Source organism: Nerophis lumbriciformis, linkage group LG12 (assembly GCF_033978685.3).
Source record: "Nerophis lumbriciformis linkage group LG12, RoL_Nlum_v2.1, whole genome shotgun sequence".
NCBI classification, from domain to species: domain Eukaryota; kingdom Metazoa; phylum Chordata; class Actinopteri; order Syngnathiformes; family Syngnathidae; genus Nerophis; species Nerophis lumbriciformis.
Genome location: NC_084559.2, coordinates 41,659,480 through 41,676,103, shown reverse-complemented (window position 1 = coordinate 41,676,103; position 16,624 = coordinate 41,659,480). Strand labels below are relative to the sequence as shown.

Here is a 16,624-nt window from a genome sequence, read left to right as displayed (position 1 = left end):
GAGTTTGAACATCAAATATCTTGTCTTTGTAGTGCATTCAATTGAATATGGGTTGAAAAGGATTTGCAAATCTATATTTACATCTAACACAATTTCCCAACTCATATGGAAACGGGGTTTGTATAATAAAATACAAAATCCAACAATAAATACTCTAATAAACAGGGGTGTCTCCAGAATATTTTAAGATTAATTGCAGTGGTTAGGTTAACAGGTTTCAAAATAAAACATCCATTTATACTTCATTAATGTACATAATCTGAGATCATTTACCTTCCCATGAAGTCGTCCTTCTTGCCAGCGTCTTTGTCCCACAAGGTAATGTCCACGTAGCCTCCCTGCTCCTCATACATGTGGAAGTCAAACTGCTCCCGCCATTGAGGATTCAGTGTTTTTGGAATCACCTGAATCCACAACAAAATACAAAGCAATAATAAAAATATAACATTTGTCTTTGCTTAATACAAAAAGGTGAGCCAACAAACGATGGGTACTTGACACAACTGAAACAATCTTTAGTACTTCGATGTGTGTTTGTGTGTCAATGGATGTTCATTTTTGTTAATGATAACATTTATTTTTTATTTCAACATTTAAAAATGAGCTGATTATGATAACTGAGCTGTTTAGTATCTTGTTTATTATATTTGTGAGTCTCATTTGCAAGTATTAAATAGTAGACTTGCCATGCAGTTGAAATTCCAAGATGGCAGCAGACTGTGGCCGTCTTCAATTTAGCCCGCGAGACGGCACAAGTCCAATAAACAATTTGCCCAGGCGCCGTGAATTTTAATATAATATAGAAATTGTTAGCAGTCTGATAGCATCCGCTTTGTCACCATCTGGTGGCCAATGAAAGTAACATAAGTCAGTGGCCATTAATGATACATCAATGAAACATTGTGCACAACATTCACTCATATGACCCATTCCAAACAACCTTCCCTAGTCATGGTGACAGAAAAATGAAACAATTCAACACACATGGTCACACATAACACAGCCTACTCATTAAACTTGGTGGATATTATTTTAAAAAAAACGTCCAATCAGCATAAAAAAAAAAAATCTAAACTACACCCACCATAAATCCATTACAAGGGAAGATGGGAAAAATGCCAAACACTCTCTCCACACGTATCCATGTTTGGCACATTTTAGCTGCTTGATATTTATGAGTGATTAAAAAACCTTAAGTAGGTGGTCACGGAAGTAAACAAGGTTACATACTCTTAATAACCAATTATAACAATTATTATTGATTGATTGATTGATTGATTGATTGAGACGTTTATTGACATCTTAAAGAATTTAATCCATGTAATGCTTTAAAAAGGCAAATGGATGGCACAAAAAGCCAAACGGCTTGTTTCCATTGTGGTCCATTATATATACATTATATAATTATAATATGTAATAATATGTAATTATATATAATTATATGTAATATATGTAATTATATATATAATTATATGTAAATATATCTATATACGTATACATATAACACACCAGCTGTTTGATTGTAACGTGCATCTTAGTTATAGCTTTCATGAACACATTTAGAGGCGCAAAATCACTATTGCTAATCAGTAGCATGTCTATGGCAAATCCAATGTAAATTAGCATTGAGCTAGCGCATTTTGAAAAGTGGAGACTTACTGTACGTTCGCATGTTTTCCATCACACACCTGCATTTTCGCCATTGAAAATGATAACATTACGTAGAGGAAGTCTGAATGAGTGCTGCTGGACTGCTTGTTTGCCCACCAAGTGTTTGAGCCGATTTCCCAGTCTACAACCAGGTGTCACATCACGTGCAGCAAAGCTATGGAAATATGGTATAATTTTTGGTATGATTTGGTCAGTGCCTATAAAAGTACTGAATTTGGTACCCATTCCTGGAGACAATTAGTCATTTGTCAGTAAATATGTATGACTTCATACAGTTTTTGAGCAAACAATAATGAAAGGGGACATCTATGATGATACTATAGGGTCAAATGCACATACAAGAGAAAAATAATTATTGAACAGCGGCGTGTTTACCTTGCTTTTGTATTTTTGGTGGCCCATCCTAAATTTGACATAAGGGTCACTCCGGCCATTGTCGTCCATGGGCTGAAGACTGCGACCTTCTATTAGGCTGATGCTGACAATGCCTCGCCACAGCTGAGCTTTTCTGTGTACGTCTGACAGGCGCATACTCTGACACTGGAGTGGGTAAACACACACACACACACACACACACACACACACACACACACACACACAATACAAATAAAATATATTAATATTGTTATTACAAGACAGGCTCAGAGACACATGCCTGTATACACAAGCAAACAAAGATACTGTACATTGATTAAGTCCAAGGCACCAGACATTGAGAGGGTAACCACACATTAGAAAACAAATAGAAAATACAATGAATACATGATGGAATAAACAAAATTGCCCTTGAGTTTGGAGTAGTGTTGTCCCAATACCAATATTTTGGTACTAGTACCAAAATTATTTCGATACTTTTTGGTACGTTTCTAAATAAAGGGGACCACAAAAAATTGCATTGTTGGCTTTATTTTAACAAAAAAATCTTACGGTACATTAAACATATGTTTCTTATTGCAAGTTTGTCCTTAAATAAAATAGTGAACATACAAGACAACTATTCTTTTATTAGTAAGTAAGCAAACAAAGGCTCCTAATCTAGCTGCTGACGTATGCAGTAACATATTGTGTCATTTATCATTCTATTATTTTGTCAAAATTGGGACAAGTGGTAGAAAATAAATTACCGGTACTTTTCAGAGGCGGCATAGTACCGAATATGATTTATTTGTATCGCGGTACTATACTAATACCGGTATACCGTACAACCCTAGTTTGGAGTTGCCCTGGTTTTAGTAGTTGTGTTACTATGATTTTGTATTTATTATTAATCAAAATAAATGTACTATTTATGTATGTATGTTGTTGTTTTTTGCACACTGTAAAGTCAAATCATTTATTTTATATAAAAAAAATTGAAAAAAGCTGTAAACAGACATATTTGTCATATCAATCAATCAATCAATCAATGTTTATTTATATAGCCGTAAATCACAAGTGTCTCAAAGGGCTGCACAAGCCACAACGACATCCTCGGTACAGAGCCCACATAAGGGCAAGGAAAAACTCACCCCAGTGGGACGTCGATGTGAATGACTATGAGAAACCTTGGAGAGGACCGCATATGTGGGTAACCCCCCCCCCTCTAGGTAGACCGAATGCAATGGATTTCGAGTGGGTCTAACATAATATTGTGAGAGTACAGTCCATAGTGGATCCAGCATAACAGTAAGAGTCCAGTCCACAGTGGGGTCAGCAGGAAACCATCCCGAGCGGAGACGGGTCGGCAGCGCAGAGATGTTCCCAACCGATACACAGGCGAGTGGTCCACCCCGGGTCCCGACCCCGGACAGCCAGCACCCCATCCATGGCCACCGGATCTGTGTGTCTCCCCTTCCACAAGGGATAGGGGGGAGCAGAGGAGAAAAGAAAAGAAACGGCAGATCAACTGGTCTAAAAAAAAAGGGGGCTATTCAAAGGCTAGAGTATACAAATGAGTTTTGAGATGGGACTTAAATGTTTCTACTGAGGTAGCATCTCTAACTGTTACCGGGAGGGCATTCCATAGTACTGGAGCCCGAATAGAAAACGCTCTACAGCCCGCAGACTTTTTTTGGGCTCTGGGAATCACTAATAAGCCGGAGTTCTTTGAACGCAGATTTCTTGCCGGGACATATGGTACAATGCAATCGGCAAGATAGGACGGAGCTAGACCGTGTAGTATTTTATACGTAAGTAGTAAAACCTTAAAGTCGCATCTTAAGTGCACAGGATGCCAGTGCAAGTGAGCCAGTATAGGCGTAATATGATCAAACTTTCTTGTTCTTGTCAAAAGTCTAGCAGCCGCATTTTGTACCAACTGTAATCTTTTAATGCTAGACATAGGGAGACCCGAAAATAATACGTTACAGTAATCGAGACGAGACGTAACGAACGCATGAATAATGATCTCAGCGTCGCTAGTGGACAAAATGGAACGAATTTTAGCGATATTACGGAGATGAAAGAAGGCCGTTTTAGTAACACTCTTAATGAGTGACTCGAAGGAGAGAGTTGGGTCGAAGATAATACCCAGATTCTTTACTGAGTCGCTTTGTGTAATTGTTTGGTTGTCAAATGTTAAGGTGGTATTATCAAATAAATGTCGGTGTTTAGCAGGACCGATAATCAGCATTTTCGTTTTCTTAGTGTTGAGTTGCAAGAAGTTAGCGGACATCCATTGTTTAATTTCATTAAGACACGCCTCCAGCTGACTACAATCCGGCGTGTTGGTCAGCTTTAGGGGCATGTAGAGTTGGGTGTCATCAGCATAACAATGAAAGCTAACACCGTATTTGCGTATGATGTCGCCTAGCGGCAACATGTAAATACTAAAGAGTGCAGGGCCAAGAACTGAACCCTGGGGGACTCCGCACGTTACCTTAACATAGTCCGAGGTCACATTGTTATGGGAGACGCACTGCATCTTGTCAGTAAGATAAGAGTTAAACCACAACAAGGCTAAGTCTGACATACCAATACGTGTTTTGATACGCTCCAACAAAATGTTATGATCGACGGTATCGAAAGCAGCGCTAAGATCAAGAAGTAGCAACATAGATGACGCATCAGAATCCATCGTTAGCAGTAGATCATTAGTCATTTTTGCGAGGGCTGTCTCCGTAGAGTGATTTGCCCTGAAACCGGATTGAAAAGGTTCACAGAGATTGTTAGGCACTAAGTGTTCATTTAGCTGCTGTGCGACAATTTTTTCGAGGATTTTCGAGATAAACGGAAGGTGGGACACCGGCCGGTAGTTTACCATGAGGTCAGGATCGAGGTTAGGTCTTTTGAGCAAAGGATGAATAACCGCTTTTTTGAATGCTAGTGGAACAGTGTCAGAGGAAAGTGATAAGTTTATAATATTTAGCACTGATGGACCTAATAATACAAAAAGCTCCTTAATAAGTTCCCCAGGAAATGGGTCAAGTAAACATGTTGTTTGCTTTGTCCCCTTAACACATCTTAACAATTCCTACAGTCGTATCTGTGTTAATAGAACCCAGTTGTAGCTGCGATGCATTGTCTTTAATCTCCTTTCTAATGAGTTCAATTTTCTTATTAAAGAAATTCATAAAATCATCTGCTGAGTGGGTGGAGCTACTGGGAGGAGTCCCTTGTTGGGTTAGCGATGCTACTGTACTAAACAAAAATTTCGGATCATTTTTGTTGAGGTGGATGAGATTTGAGTAATATTTAGCTTTAGCTAGGGTAAGCATGTGTTTATAAGTTATTAAACTATCACTCCATGCTTGATGGAAAACCTCAAGTTTAGTAGCACGCCATTTGCGTTCCAGCTTTCTACATGATAATTTATGGGCTCTAGTTTCTTCTGTAAACCATGGGGTGCGCCTTTTAGGGGCTCTTTTAAGCTTTAGCGGTGCTATACTATCAATGGTGTCGCGCAGGGCGTCGTTAAAGTTGTTAGTGAGGTTATCAATAGAGCCGACATAATTTGGGAATGGTGCCATTACCGAAGGCAGCAGGCCAGCAAGAGTCATCGTTGTGGCAGCATTAATGTTGCGGCTGCTATAGTAGTTATTATTATTAGTTTGTTGACAATGAGTCAGAACTTCAAATTTTATAAGGTAATGATCGGACATTACTTTAGTATATGGGAGTATCGTAACTTTGGAGGTGGTGACACCCCTGACCAGCACTAGATCTATCGTATTACCGTTGCGATGCGTAGGTTCATTTATTATTTGTGTAAGACCACAGCTATCAATTATAGTCTGGAGCGCCACGCACTGAGGGTCCGATGGGGTATTCATATGGATATTAAAGTTATGATTATATTGTCGGCGTGCGTCACTAAATCAGCAACGAACTCTGAAAATTCACTGATGAAGTCCGAATTGGGTCCTGGGGGGCGGTAGATAACAGCGAGGTGGAGAGGCAGCGGTGTGACAAACCTCATAGTAAGCACCTCAAACGAGTTATATTTATTATTTAGGTTAAGGGTAAGATTAAAGTTTTTGTGGTGTATGAGTGCGACTCCCCCACCCCTTTTAATGGGACGGGCAATATGCGCTCCCGCATAGCCAGGAGGAGACGCCTCACCCAGCGCAAAGAAATCGTCTGGTTTGAGCCAGGTCTCGGCGAGACCAATGACGTCAAGATTATTGTCTCTAATGACCTCATTAACTAATAACGTTTTGGAAGATAATGATCTTATGTTTAAGAAGCCCATATTATAGGTAGTGCGCTGTTTTGAGGAGTTTTTGTTGAAATTATCCGTAGTAGCAATATTAATAATGTTGTGTTTATTATGTGTAGTGCACTTTAAATAATTTCGACCATATCTAGGAATTGATAGGACGGGAATTTTCCGATTGTTTGCTTGATGTTGTGATAAACCGAACGCATCATAACTTGCCACCTCAGTAGAGTGCATGTCTACTTCTGACACAGAAAAAACATTTTTTGAGTTGTGTATTGTTCTAAAATAGTTGCTATGTGTGCAGGTATTATCCAGCCTGGCGCTGGCTAGTTCTATTTTAACAAACTTCTCACCCGGACTAGCGCTTCTTTGAGGATTAGCCTTTCGCTTTGTTGTTAGCCCCGCTCGGCATCCCCGCTTCTGCTTCCGCTCACACCGCTTACGTGTCTTCCGTTGACGGTCCCCGCTGGCACTTAACTCCGCTGCTTCAGAGGCCGCTGGATGTAGCCGGCGAAGTAATCCCATGCTAGCGAGGAGGTCGAAAGTACACGCATCTTTCAGCCTATAACGGCCCGATCTATCCACATCCAGAATCGTCTGTCGGTCGTATGTTGTGTCAGTTTTGCTTTATAGGTAACAAAGCATAGTATTATTTATTACAGTTGTCCTTCGTTTAAGTGTGATAAGTAAATTTCTTTAAGAAAGGCTTATTTTTAATAAATCAAACATGTTTATTGTTAGAACCTACAAAACCGTTTACCATCTTCGAAATAAGTATTTAAACATAATTAGAGCCCTTTAAACAAGAAATAAGAGCTATATAGTCACTTTTACACTCGTTTCACGCAATATACCGTATTTTTTGGACTATAGAGCGCACCGGGATATAAACCGCACCCACAAAATTTAAGAAGAAAATAGTTTTCCATATATTAGCCGCACAGGACTATAAGTCGCAGATATGCGTTGCGAAATGAGTTATTTACACAGTAAGATTATGTAAATGTGAATTTACATACCTTAAATGTTTCCAAAAGGTGTCTGTAACACGGCAGTAAAACAGCTGGTCAAATAAAACAGAAGTTGTAGTGGCCGGGTGATGGCCACAACAATGACGCTTGAGTGCTATAATAGAACACAATCAAGGCCACTATATTAGAGGAAATGAGTGTAGTTTCATGTTTAGAGGGGTGTAATAATGGTAAAGAACGTATTTAGAAGGATGTAAAACAGAAGTGGATAAACAACCCAATAATAACAACCTCAAATCACTCCTTTCATCCATCCATCCATCCATCTTCTTCTGCTTATCCGAGGTCGGGTCGCGGGGGCAGCAGCCCAAGCAGGGAAGCCCAGACTTCCCTCTCCCCAGCCACTTCGTCCATCACTCCTTCCATCACTCCTTTCAACTCTCAAAAAGCAATGCAATAAATTGAGAAATAAGTCAACAAACCTGACTAAATCCTTAAAAAAAAATTACATTAACGACAAAATAGAGGAAAACACAAATAAACCACGTGAGCTCTGGAAAATTCTCAACAACCAGCTTCCCGGTTGCAGCCAAAAACTTAAAACCAGACTCACCAACATCAACATCAAGGAGGGTGACTCCCTCATTACAGACAAAATGGAGGTAGCAAGCAGACTTAACGCTTTTTTCACCAGCATAGCCGCAACTCTTGTCAACAAGCTGTCCCACCACTCTGGTCGCTTTGGTGTAGAACACATTAAAGCCTTCTACAGAAAGCTAGGAGTATCCAACAATTATTTCAAATTAGAAATGGTCTCAGCGGATGAGGTGCTTAAAAAATTGAGCGCGCTCCTCCCAAACAAGGCCACCGGCCTTGACAATATCCCCTCCAGATTGCCCCAATTATCACGCACATAATAAACCTCTCAATTTCACAAGGCCAAGTACCAAAAGATTTTAAGATAGCAAGAGTAACTCCCCTCTTTAAAAAAGGAAGCAAATTGGAACCTGGCAACTACCGACCTGTTTCTATTGTCAGTTCCATTTCGAAAGTAATGGAAAAAATTGTTTATGAACAGGTCGATGGTTACCTTGCCACCAATAAACTCATGTACAAATTCCAATCCGGCTTCAGAACTAACCACTCCACTGACACATGCCTTCTTTATCTGACCGACCACATCAAACATGAGGTGGACGCGGGCAAATACTGCGGCATGGTCCATCTTCAGAAGGCCTTTGACACCGTTGACCACGCTATACTGTTGGATAAGCTCAGAGCAATTGGATTTGACAAAACCTCATCGAGCTGGATGCAATCTTAATTGGAGGGGAGGGAACAGGTGGTAGAGGTGAACAGCACCGTGCCCCCCCTCTCAGTGAGCTGTGGAGTCCCCCAAGGCAGTATATCGGGGCCTTTACTGTTTCTAGTATACATAAACGACTTGTCATCAGCATGCGACTGTGAATTGTTCTTGTTTGCGGATGACTCGGCCCTGTTGGTATCAGACAGGGACAAGTCACAGGTGGAGAAAATCCTCAGTGCTGAACTCTGTAGAACATGCACCTGGCTCGCTGACAACAAGCTATCCATACACTTGGGTAAAACAGAATCCATCCTGTTTGGGTCCCACATAAACCTTAAGAAAGTCAATGACTTCACTATAAAAGTGGGTGACATTGTTGTCACCAGGAAGGATGAGGTCACCTACCTAGGTTCCATTCTAGAGGCTAACCTTTCCTGTGATAAAATGGCAACCAAGGTAATCAAAAAGGTCAACAGTTGAACGAGATTTCGCTATAGAATCTCACCTCTGGTCAACAAAGGCACCATGAAGATTCTGGCGGGAACTCTCGTTCAACCCTTTTTCGATTACGCATGCACCTCCTGGGACCCTAGCACCTCCAAAACCCTCAAATCTATTAATCAATCAATCAATGTTTATTTATATAGCCCTAAATCACAAGTGTCTCAAAGGGCTCTAGACTCCAAACATCCCAGAACAAGCTAGTCAGATTACTTCTAGACCTCCACCCCAGATCCCACCTCACTCCTACCCATAGGTGGATTAATGAACGGGCCTACCGGGCCCAGGCCCAGGGGGCCAGAGGCCCCTTGGGGCCAGGCCAACTTGGCCCCGCGGCCGCGACGCATGCAAAACTACTTTTGCAAAAATAATAATCTTAGGCCCCTTGGGGCCAGGCCAACATGGCCCCGCGGCCATGATCCATAGACGGTCAGAGGCCCCAAGGGGCCAGGTCAACTTGGCCCCGCGGCCACGACCCACAGAGGGTCATAGGCCCCAAAGGGCCAGGCCAACTTGGCCCCGCGGCTGCGACCCACAGAAGGCCAGAGGCCCCAAGGGGCCAGGTCAACTTGGCCCCGCGGCCGCGACCCACAGAGGGCCTGAGGCCCCAAGGGGTCAGGCCAACTTGGCCCCGCGGCCACGATCCATAGAGGGCCAGAGGCCCTGAAGGGTCATGCCAACTTGGCCCCGATCCATAGAGGGTCAGAGGCCCCAAGGGGCCAGGCCAACTTGGCCCCGCGGCCACGATCCACAGAGGGCCAGAGGCTCTCAATCATTATTATCAAAGCTAATTCTCAAATTGGATCACACAACCTCACTCACATATTCTTTATCAATTATTAAAGGTTGTTTCTGAATTTTGATCACAGAACTTAATGCAAATATTCTTGATTGATTGGCAAAGCTCATTCTCAAATTTTGATTACACAACTTTACTCTGACAAATTATCATTATCAAAAAGCTCTATCTCGAATTTGGATCACAGAATCTCACTCAAGTATTCTTAGCTGTGCCCCTCCCCCATCGAGTCTTTCATAAACCGGTCTGTTCTTTTAGAATCTCCTCATTTGGTACTTTGAACTCGTGAGTGACTGCTCAAAATTTGGTTTCCTTTCCCTCAGTTCAGACTCAGAGATAATTTGAAATCATTCCACAAGAAGTTTAACGCGCACACACACACGACACACACACACTTGAGTTGAGCATTACTTGGAAATTCTTATATTTTCCATTTTGCTGTTATTATCAGCATCTTCCCATTTTGTCCTTTTCTTTCAAAAAAGTTTACAGTCTGACATTTGTCACTGCTGTCAGTTAATAACTTTTTGGTCTTTGACCCATTTTGTCATTTTCTCGATTCGATCGTCACTGACCACTCTCTCCTGTCTGGCAGACATCGTTGCTGCCATCATAGCCAGCAAGCTGCCTGCAGATAGCAACATTTTGGTGTCCTTTGTGAAAATATTTAGAAAGTAGACAAAAGTACACAAAGTTGTACAACTATTATCTTTATGATCTTTTTGTTTGTTTGTTTGTTTCTCTGTTACTGTGTGTGGCCAATTAAGCGACTTTTGGCCATACCTGGCTGGTGACATTTAGCGACTTTCTGGTTGTTGTTAAAATTAATAATAGCAACAGTTCTCTTCATCTTAATGCAATTTATTGTGTCTGTCTCTCCACATTTTGCCATTAGGTACTTTGAGCTCTTGTTGGTCAGTCACTCTAAGGTACATTGTTGCTGCCATCATAGCTAGCAAGCTGCCTGCAGATAGCGACATTTTGGTGTCCTTTGAGAAATATTAAGAAAGAAGACAAAAGTACAAGACATTGTACAATTACTCTTTTTAAAAATTATTTGTTTCACTGTCAGTGTGATTGAGCGACTTTACCGCTAGATTTCGCGTCTTTTGGCCATACCTGGCTAGCGACTGAAAACATCATTTAGCGACTTTTTGGTTGTGAAGATAAGTGGTAAAAGCAGATCTGCCTGTTGGTCTTCCCACATTTTGCCATTTGGTACTTTGCACTCTTGTTGGTCACTCCAAGGCATTTGTCCCTGCCTTCAGCTAGTCACTTGGCTCTTTTGGAATTTATTTCACTGTAATTGGCTCTCTCTTTCTCCTCAGTACAAATCAGTCTGTTCCCTTGCCATTCATCACTGACCACTCCGCTCTCCTGTCTGTCAGACATTGTTGCTGCATGCAGATAGCTTGGGGTCCTTAGTGAAAATATCAGAAGAGAAAAGTACACAATTATCTTAATCATCTTTTTTTATTTACTGTCAGTCCTTCAGTGAGTCCCAGTGTGTTGGCGATTAAGCAGCGTTGGCATTCGATTTAGAGACTTTTGGCCATACATGACTGGCGACTCAAAACGTCATCTAGTGACTTTCGCTGTCTGAGTTTAGCATTGATTGGAAATCTGTTATCAGTTCTTATAGAAATCAGCTGATTTCTGCTTTTGACTGTTAATGCTAGATTGCTAGTTTTGAAAATTGCATCACTCACACACACACACACACACACACACACACACACACACACACACACACACACACACACACACACACACACACACACACACACACACACACAGTTGGTTAAGCTGTTGTGATAGGCAAAGAGCCAATGTGCACAGAAAGAAGGGAAATATGGATCATAAACGTCTAAGTGGAGGAGCTAGAAAAAAAATTCAGCAAGAAAAGAAAAAAAAGGAATCAGTTTTACTTGAGAGTGTTCCAAATATCTCCAGCTTCTTCAGTACAAAGACATCTGCTGAAAGCAATTCTATAAATGCTACTGCAAATTCAGCTAAGGTTAGCAATGCACCTGAGCTAGCATGTAGCTCCCAAGATCCTGAGACCACTACAAGTGTACGCACTGAACCAAATGCTTCGGATGCTAATGATTCAACCAACTCAGCAGTAGCCAGTTGCTCGGATGAATGTGAGGTCACTGCACCTCTGGACAGCATAGAAAATGAGTTGAATCTTTCTTCAAAACCATCTACAGTGACAACTCTACCTAGTGATCCCGCTAAATGGGCTGATACCCTCACTGAGTCAATGAAGGAAGTTCTTATTCAAAGAGGTGCAAAATCATTTCACAACCGTCACAGCCATTATCCAGCTTCTGTGAGGAACAGTGGGCTAGGAGGCAAAACCCGATGCCTAAACAATGAACATTTTACTTCACACCTGCCCAATGGACAACGAGTACAAAGAGAGTGGATGATGTACTCTCCCTCTACTGGTAATGTTTACTGCTTTGCATGCAAACTGTTTTCCCCAAAAACGCATTCTTTTGTGACAGGCTATTGTGATTGGAAACACTCAGAAAGATTTGGTGAACATGAGCGAAGTGCTGAGCACATAACCTGCATGCAAGCAGTCTTGAACCGCGCCACAGGTGCCACAGTTGATGCAGACCTGTTCAAACAGTTTCAGGCAGAGAGCAGCTATTGGAGGCAGGTGTTACAAAGAGTTGTTGCAGTCATTAAATTCCTTGCAGAAAGGGGCCTTGCATTTAGGGGTAAAAATGAATCGTTAGGGTCTCCTCTCAATGGGAACTACCTTGGTATTCTGGAGGTCCTGGCTGAATTTGATCTCTTTCTAAAGGATCACATCAGAAAGTTTGGGCAGATGGGTCGAGGTAATACCTCATATCTGTCCTCCACCATTTGTGAAGAATTCATTGAATTGATGGGTGCAAAAACCAAACAGGCTATAGCAGATGAACTGCAAGCAAGCAAATACTACTCTATCATTGTGGATTCAACCCCAGATTTATCTCATGTGGACCAATTGACTTTCATATTCCGTTTTGTTAGCAAAGAGGGCAGTGTTGTTGAACGCTTTGTGGGTTTTGAGCCCATTACTAGCCATACAGGTGAAAGTTTGGCTAACTGTGTCATGTCTGTGTTGGAAAATCTAGGGTTAGAGCTGTCAAATTGCAGGGGGCAGGCTTATGATAATGCCAGCAACATGTCAGGGAGGTATAATGGGTTGCAGGCTCACTTAAAGAAAAGCAAGCCATTAATACACTATATTCCATGTGCAGCTCACTCTTTGAATTTGGTGGGAGTCAACAGCATTGACAGATGTGGAAATTAAGTCTCTAAGTATTTTGACTTGATTCAGTCTATTTACAACTTCACAACTGCATCCACACACTGATGGGACAGGGTATTTGGCAATTCCAACATAGATCTCACACTTAAAGCTTTATCCAACACGCGTTGGAGTTGCCGTGCAGAATCTACCAAAGCACTGTGGCAGAACTACAGTAAAATAAGAGCAGCACTACAGGGTATTTCCACTGATGACACAGAGAAACGAGACACACAAACTGAAGCTGACAGTCTAGTGCGGAAGCTGGATTCACTTGAGATGGCCTTCATGGCAGGCTTTTGGGACACTGTTCTGTCCAGATTTCAGGCCACAAGTCTGCAACTTCAAAAAGCAGACATGGACCTTGGTACAGCAGTTAGATTGCTGGAATCTCTGCGCACCTTTGTTCTCTCCCAAAGAGATCTATTTGATCATTTTGAGCAGAAAGCCTTAAACATGTTGGGTGGCACCCCATCTTACAGGGCTGAACGGACGAAGAAACGTAAAAAGTTTGCTGATGAATCAGCATCCCCAGATGTTGTGCTTGAGGGAAGGCAACTGTTTCAAATAGAGACATTTATTGCCTCTATTGATCAACTGAGTTCAAGCCTTAATCACCGTCTGAAGGCCTACAAACATCTGAACAATTTGTTCAGTGTCCTTTTCTCTTTGGATACAGAGTCCAATGCTTCAGTCCTTCACAAGGCCAAGATTCTCACTGAATCATACTCATCTGACCTCAATGAAAGTCTTGGACAGGAGCTTATACAGTTCAAATCTTTTATACAGCTCAACAACACTGATGAGGAGAGGACCCCTTCAGGACTGCTCAAAACAATAATACATTTTGGACTACAGCCTACGTTTCCTAATACATACATTGCGCTACAGATTTTTCTCACTCTACCGGTCAGTAACTGTGAGGGAGAACGCTCATTCTCTCTTTTGTCAAGAGTCAAAAATGAGCTGCGCACAAGAATGACTCAGAAAAGATTAAATGCGTTATCTCTAATGGCAATTGAGAGTGAGCTGACAAGAGAGTTGGACTTCAATGATGTGGTGGATGATTTTGCGAAATTGAAAGCACGAAAGAAACCCCTTGCTTAAAGGTGCACTGTGTAAGATTTTTAGGTTGTTATTTCCAGAATTCACCCATTCACTAATGTTAGGCTACCTGTTTTCATGAATACTTACCACCACCATAAAATTCTAAGTATCCATTATGACTGGGAGAATTGCACTTTCGCCATTTCTGGGAACTGTCTGTCACCTGGATTCTGAAGATAGGATTGACTTTAGGCAGAAGCTTGGTGCTTTCTCTGGCAAACTGAACCGCAAGCTTCATTCTCTGCAGCTTTGCATTCTTGTTCAGACTTTCATCGACAAGGGACTTTTCAACTTCCCCACTATCGTGAAGGGGCCACCAAAAGATTTCAGTGTGTCCAGCATGTCTAGTCTCTTCTTCTCCTGTCTTTGAGCCATCTCTTGTTTCTCGTCAGCCCAACTCTCGAATTTTGCCTTCATGAGTTTACTCCAGTTGAGTTCAACCTCTCTTTTTGCTTGTGCTGCTGCCTTGAAACCTCTGAAGCTCCTGGCTCTTCTGTAAAATTATTGACCTATTGACTGCGTTCAGTGTGCCCAACTTCTTCAGTCTGTAGTCCACCTTGCCACATTGTCTCTCCATCCCAATGTTGTGCACAGGGGTGCCATCAATGTTACTAGCCTGTTCACTGACAGGGTCCATTGGGAAAGTCTCCTCATCCATCCCATAGTCCATCCTCTGCCTGGCCAGGACAGTCTTCAGATGGGGCAGCATGAGATCTGTCAGCTGCTTCACTTCATCCAAGTATTCGGCAGCCACATCTGACACTGAGTTCAGGACATGTCCAGTGCCTGTCCAGCCACTATAGCATTCTTGCTGTCTACATCCAGATCCACCATGAAACTCTGTAGCACTTGCTCCATCTTCATATCGGCCTCCGCCAACCGCATCACTTTATTCATGGCACTGCTGAAGCCCAGTGTAGTGTGGGTGCCACAAAAGATCTGCCCTGCTGGTTTTTCCAAGTTGTTCATCTCTGCCAACAGCTTTGAAAAGCCTTTGTTGTGCTCTGTGCTGTCAGTCATATGTGCATCTACAAGTTTATAAACATCCTCCACATTGACTCCTCTGACCGACGCCAGTATTTCGAACCCCATATCCACTTGCATTTCTATGTCCTCAGTGGTCTCTCGGTGAATGGGTAAGACAGGCAGAGGAAATGGGCTATCTTGACCTGCATGCAGCCCTTGTACCATGAACTGGCCTACACCTTTCTTTGTGGTGCTCTCCGATGCATGTGTTATCATTTTACCTTTCTCCTTCTCCTCCTCAAGCTTTCCCACAAAATAGATACAGACTTTGAGCCTCAATTTGCTGCACAGCTGCCGTTATGCCAAAGTGTTTTCCTAAGATATTATTTTATTTTTAATGATAGAAGGGAGGAAAAGGGGGCAAAAATCATGTCCAATTTAGTTTTTTGGGTGGGGTGGGGGGTTTATTTCATGATAGGTACCAACTTCCAATACATAATATCTCTCAAATGACCCAATGCACCATCACTGAAGTGGGCGTAATAATTTTCCAAAATTTTTATTTTTAGGCCATTTATCCCCTCCCCCTACCTGTGTCTGTGTGAAACCTGTGCTTGTCTGTGTGGTATACCTAATAGTGTGTGTGCAGTATGTGCACTCTTCTGTACAGTACAGTGTGCATGTCTGTTCACAGTATACAGTATTTCTTGCATAGTGCGTGCGTGTGTGTGCGCGTGCACGCGCGGGGTTGAGGGGCCAAGACCATGTCAGGCCCAGGGGGCCAAAATTTCTTAATCCGCCCCTGCTCCTACCCACTTCTCCAAAGTGGGTTGGCTCAGGGTGGAGGACAGAGTAAAACAACTTGCACTGAGCCTAGTCTATAAAATCCGCTACACCTCCCTGATACCGAAGTACATGTCAAACTACTTCCTTTACGTAAATGACCGCCATAACCACAACACCAGGGGGAGCTCTACTAACCACGTTAAACCCAGATTCCGATCTAACAAAGGTCTTAACTCATCCTCTTTCTATGCCACATCAATGTGGAATGCGCTCCCAACAGGTATAAAAGAAAGGGCATCTCTATCCTCCTTCAAAACCGCAATAAAAGTACACCTCCAGGCAACTTCAACCCTACCCTGCAAAAAATGTTCTATAGAATCTCTATAGAAATATATAGAACGCTATAGAATTTCGTCGGAATTTCTTTAGAACTGAAGATTCTATAGAATATGTATTCAAAATTCTATAGAAATTCTATAGACATCAGCTTCATGTGCTGGAAGGTCTTTTCACTGTTCTATAGAGCTGGGAATTCTATAGAATATCCTATAGAAATTCTATAGACTTT

The 16,624-nt window shown here is 42.0% G+C and overlaps 1 protein-coding gene across 7 annotated transcripts in view; it reads right to left on the bottom strand.

Annotated features, from left to right (window-relative positions):
* mctp1a (multiple C2 domains, transmembrane 1a) overlaps positions 1-16,624 on the bottom strand; it is a 502,786-nt gene that overhangs the window by 287,824 nt on the left and 198,338 nt on the right. For all 7 annotated transcript variants that reach the window (XR_009817879.1, XR_009817880.1, XM_061986604.1 and 4 more), the window contains 2 exons: positions 2,047-2,211; positions 274-404 (listed from right to left, as the gene is read on the bottom strand). Coding sequence is in view for 5 of the 7 variants with exons in the window: in XM_061986604.1 (XP_061842588.1) it covers positions 274-404; positions 2,047-2,211 (296 nt within the window). In the remaining 2 variants the exon portion in view is untranslated. The remainder of the gene's footprint in view (positions 1-273; positions 405-2,046; positions 2,212-16,624) is intronic.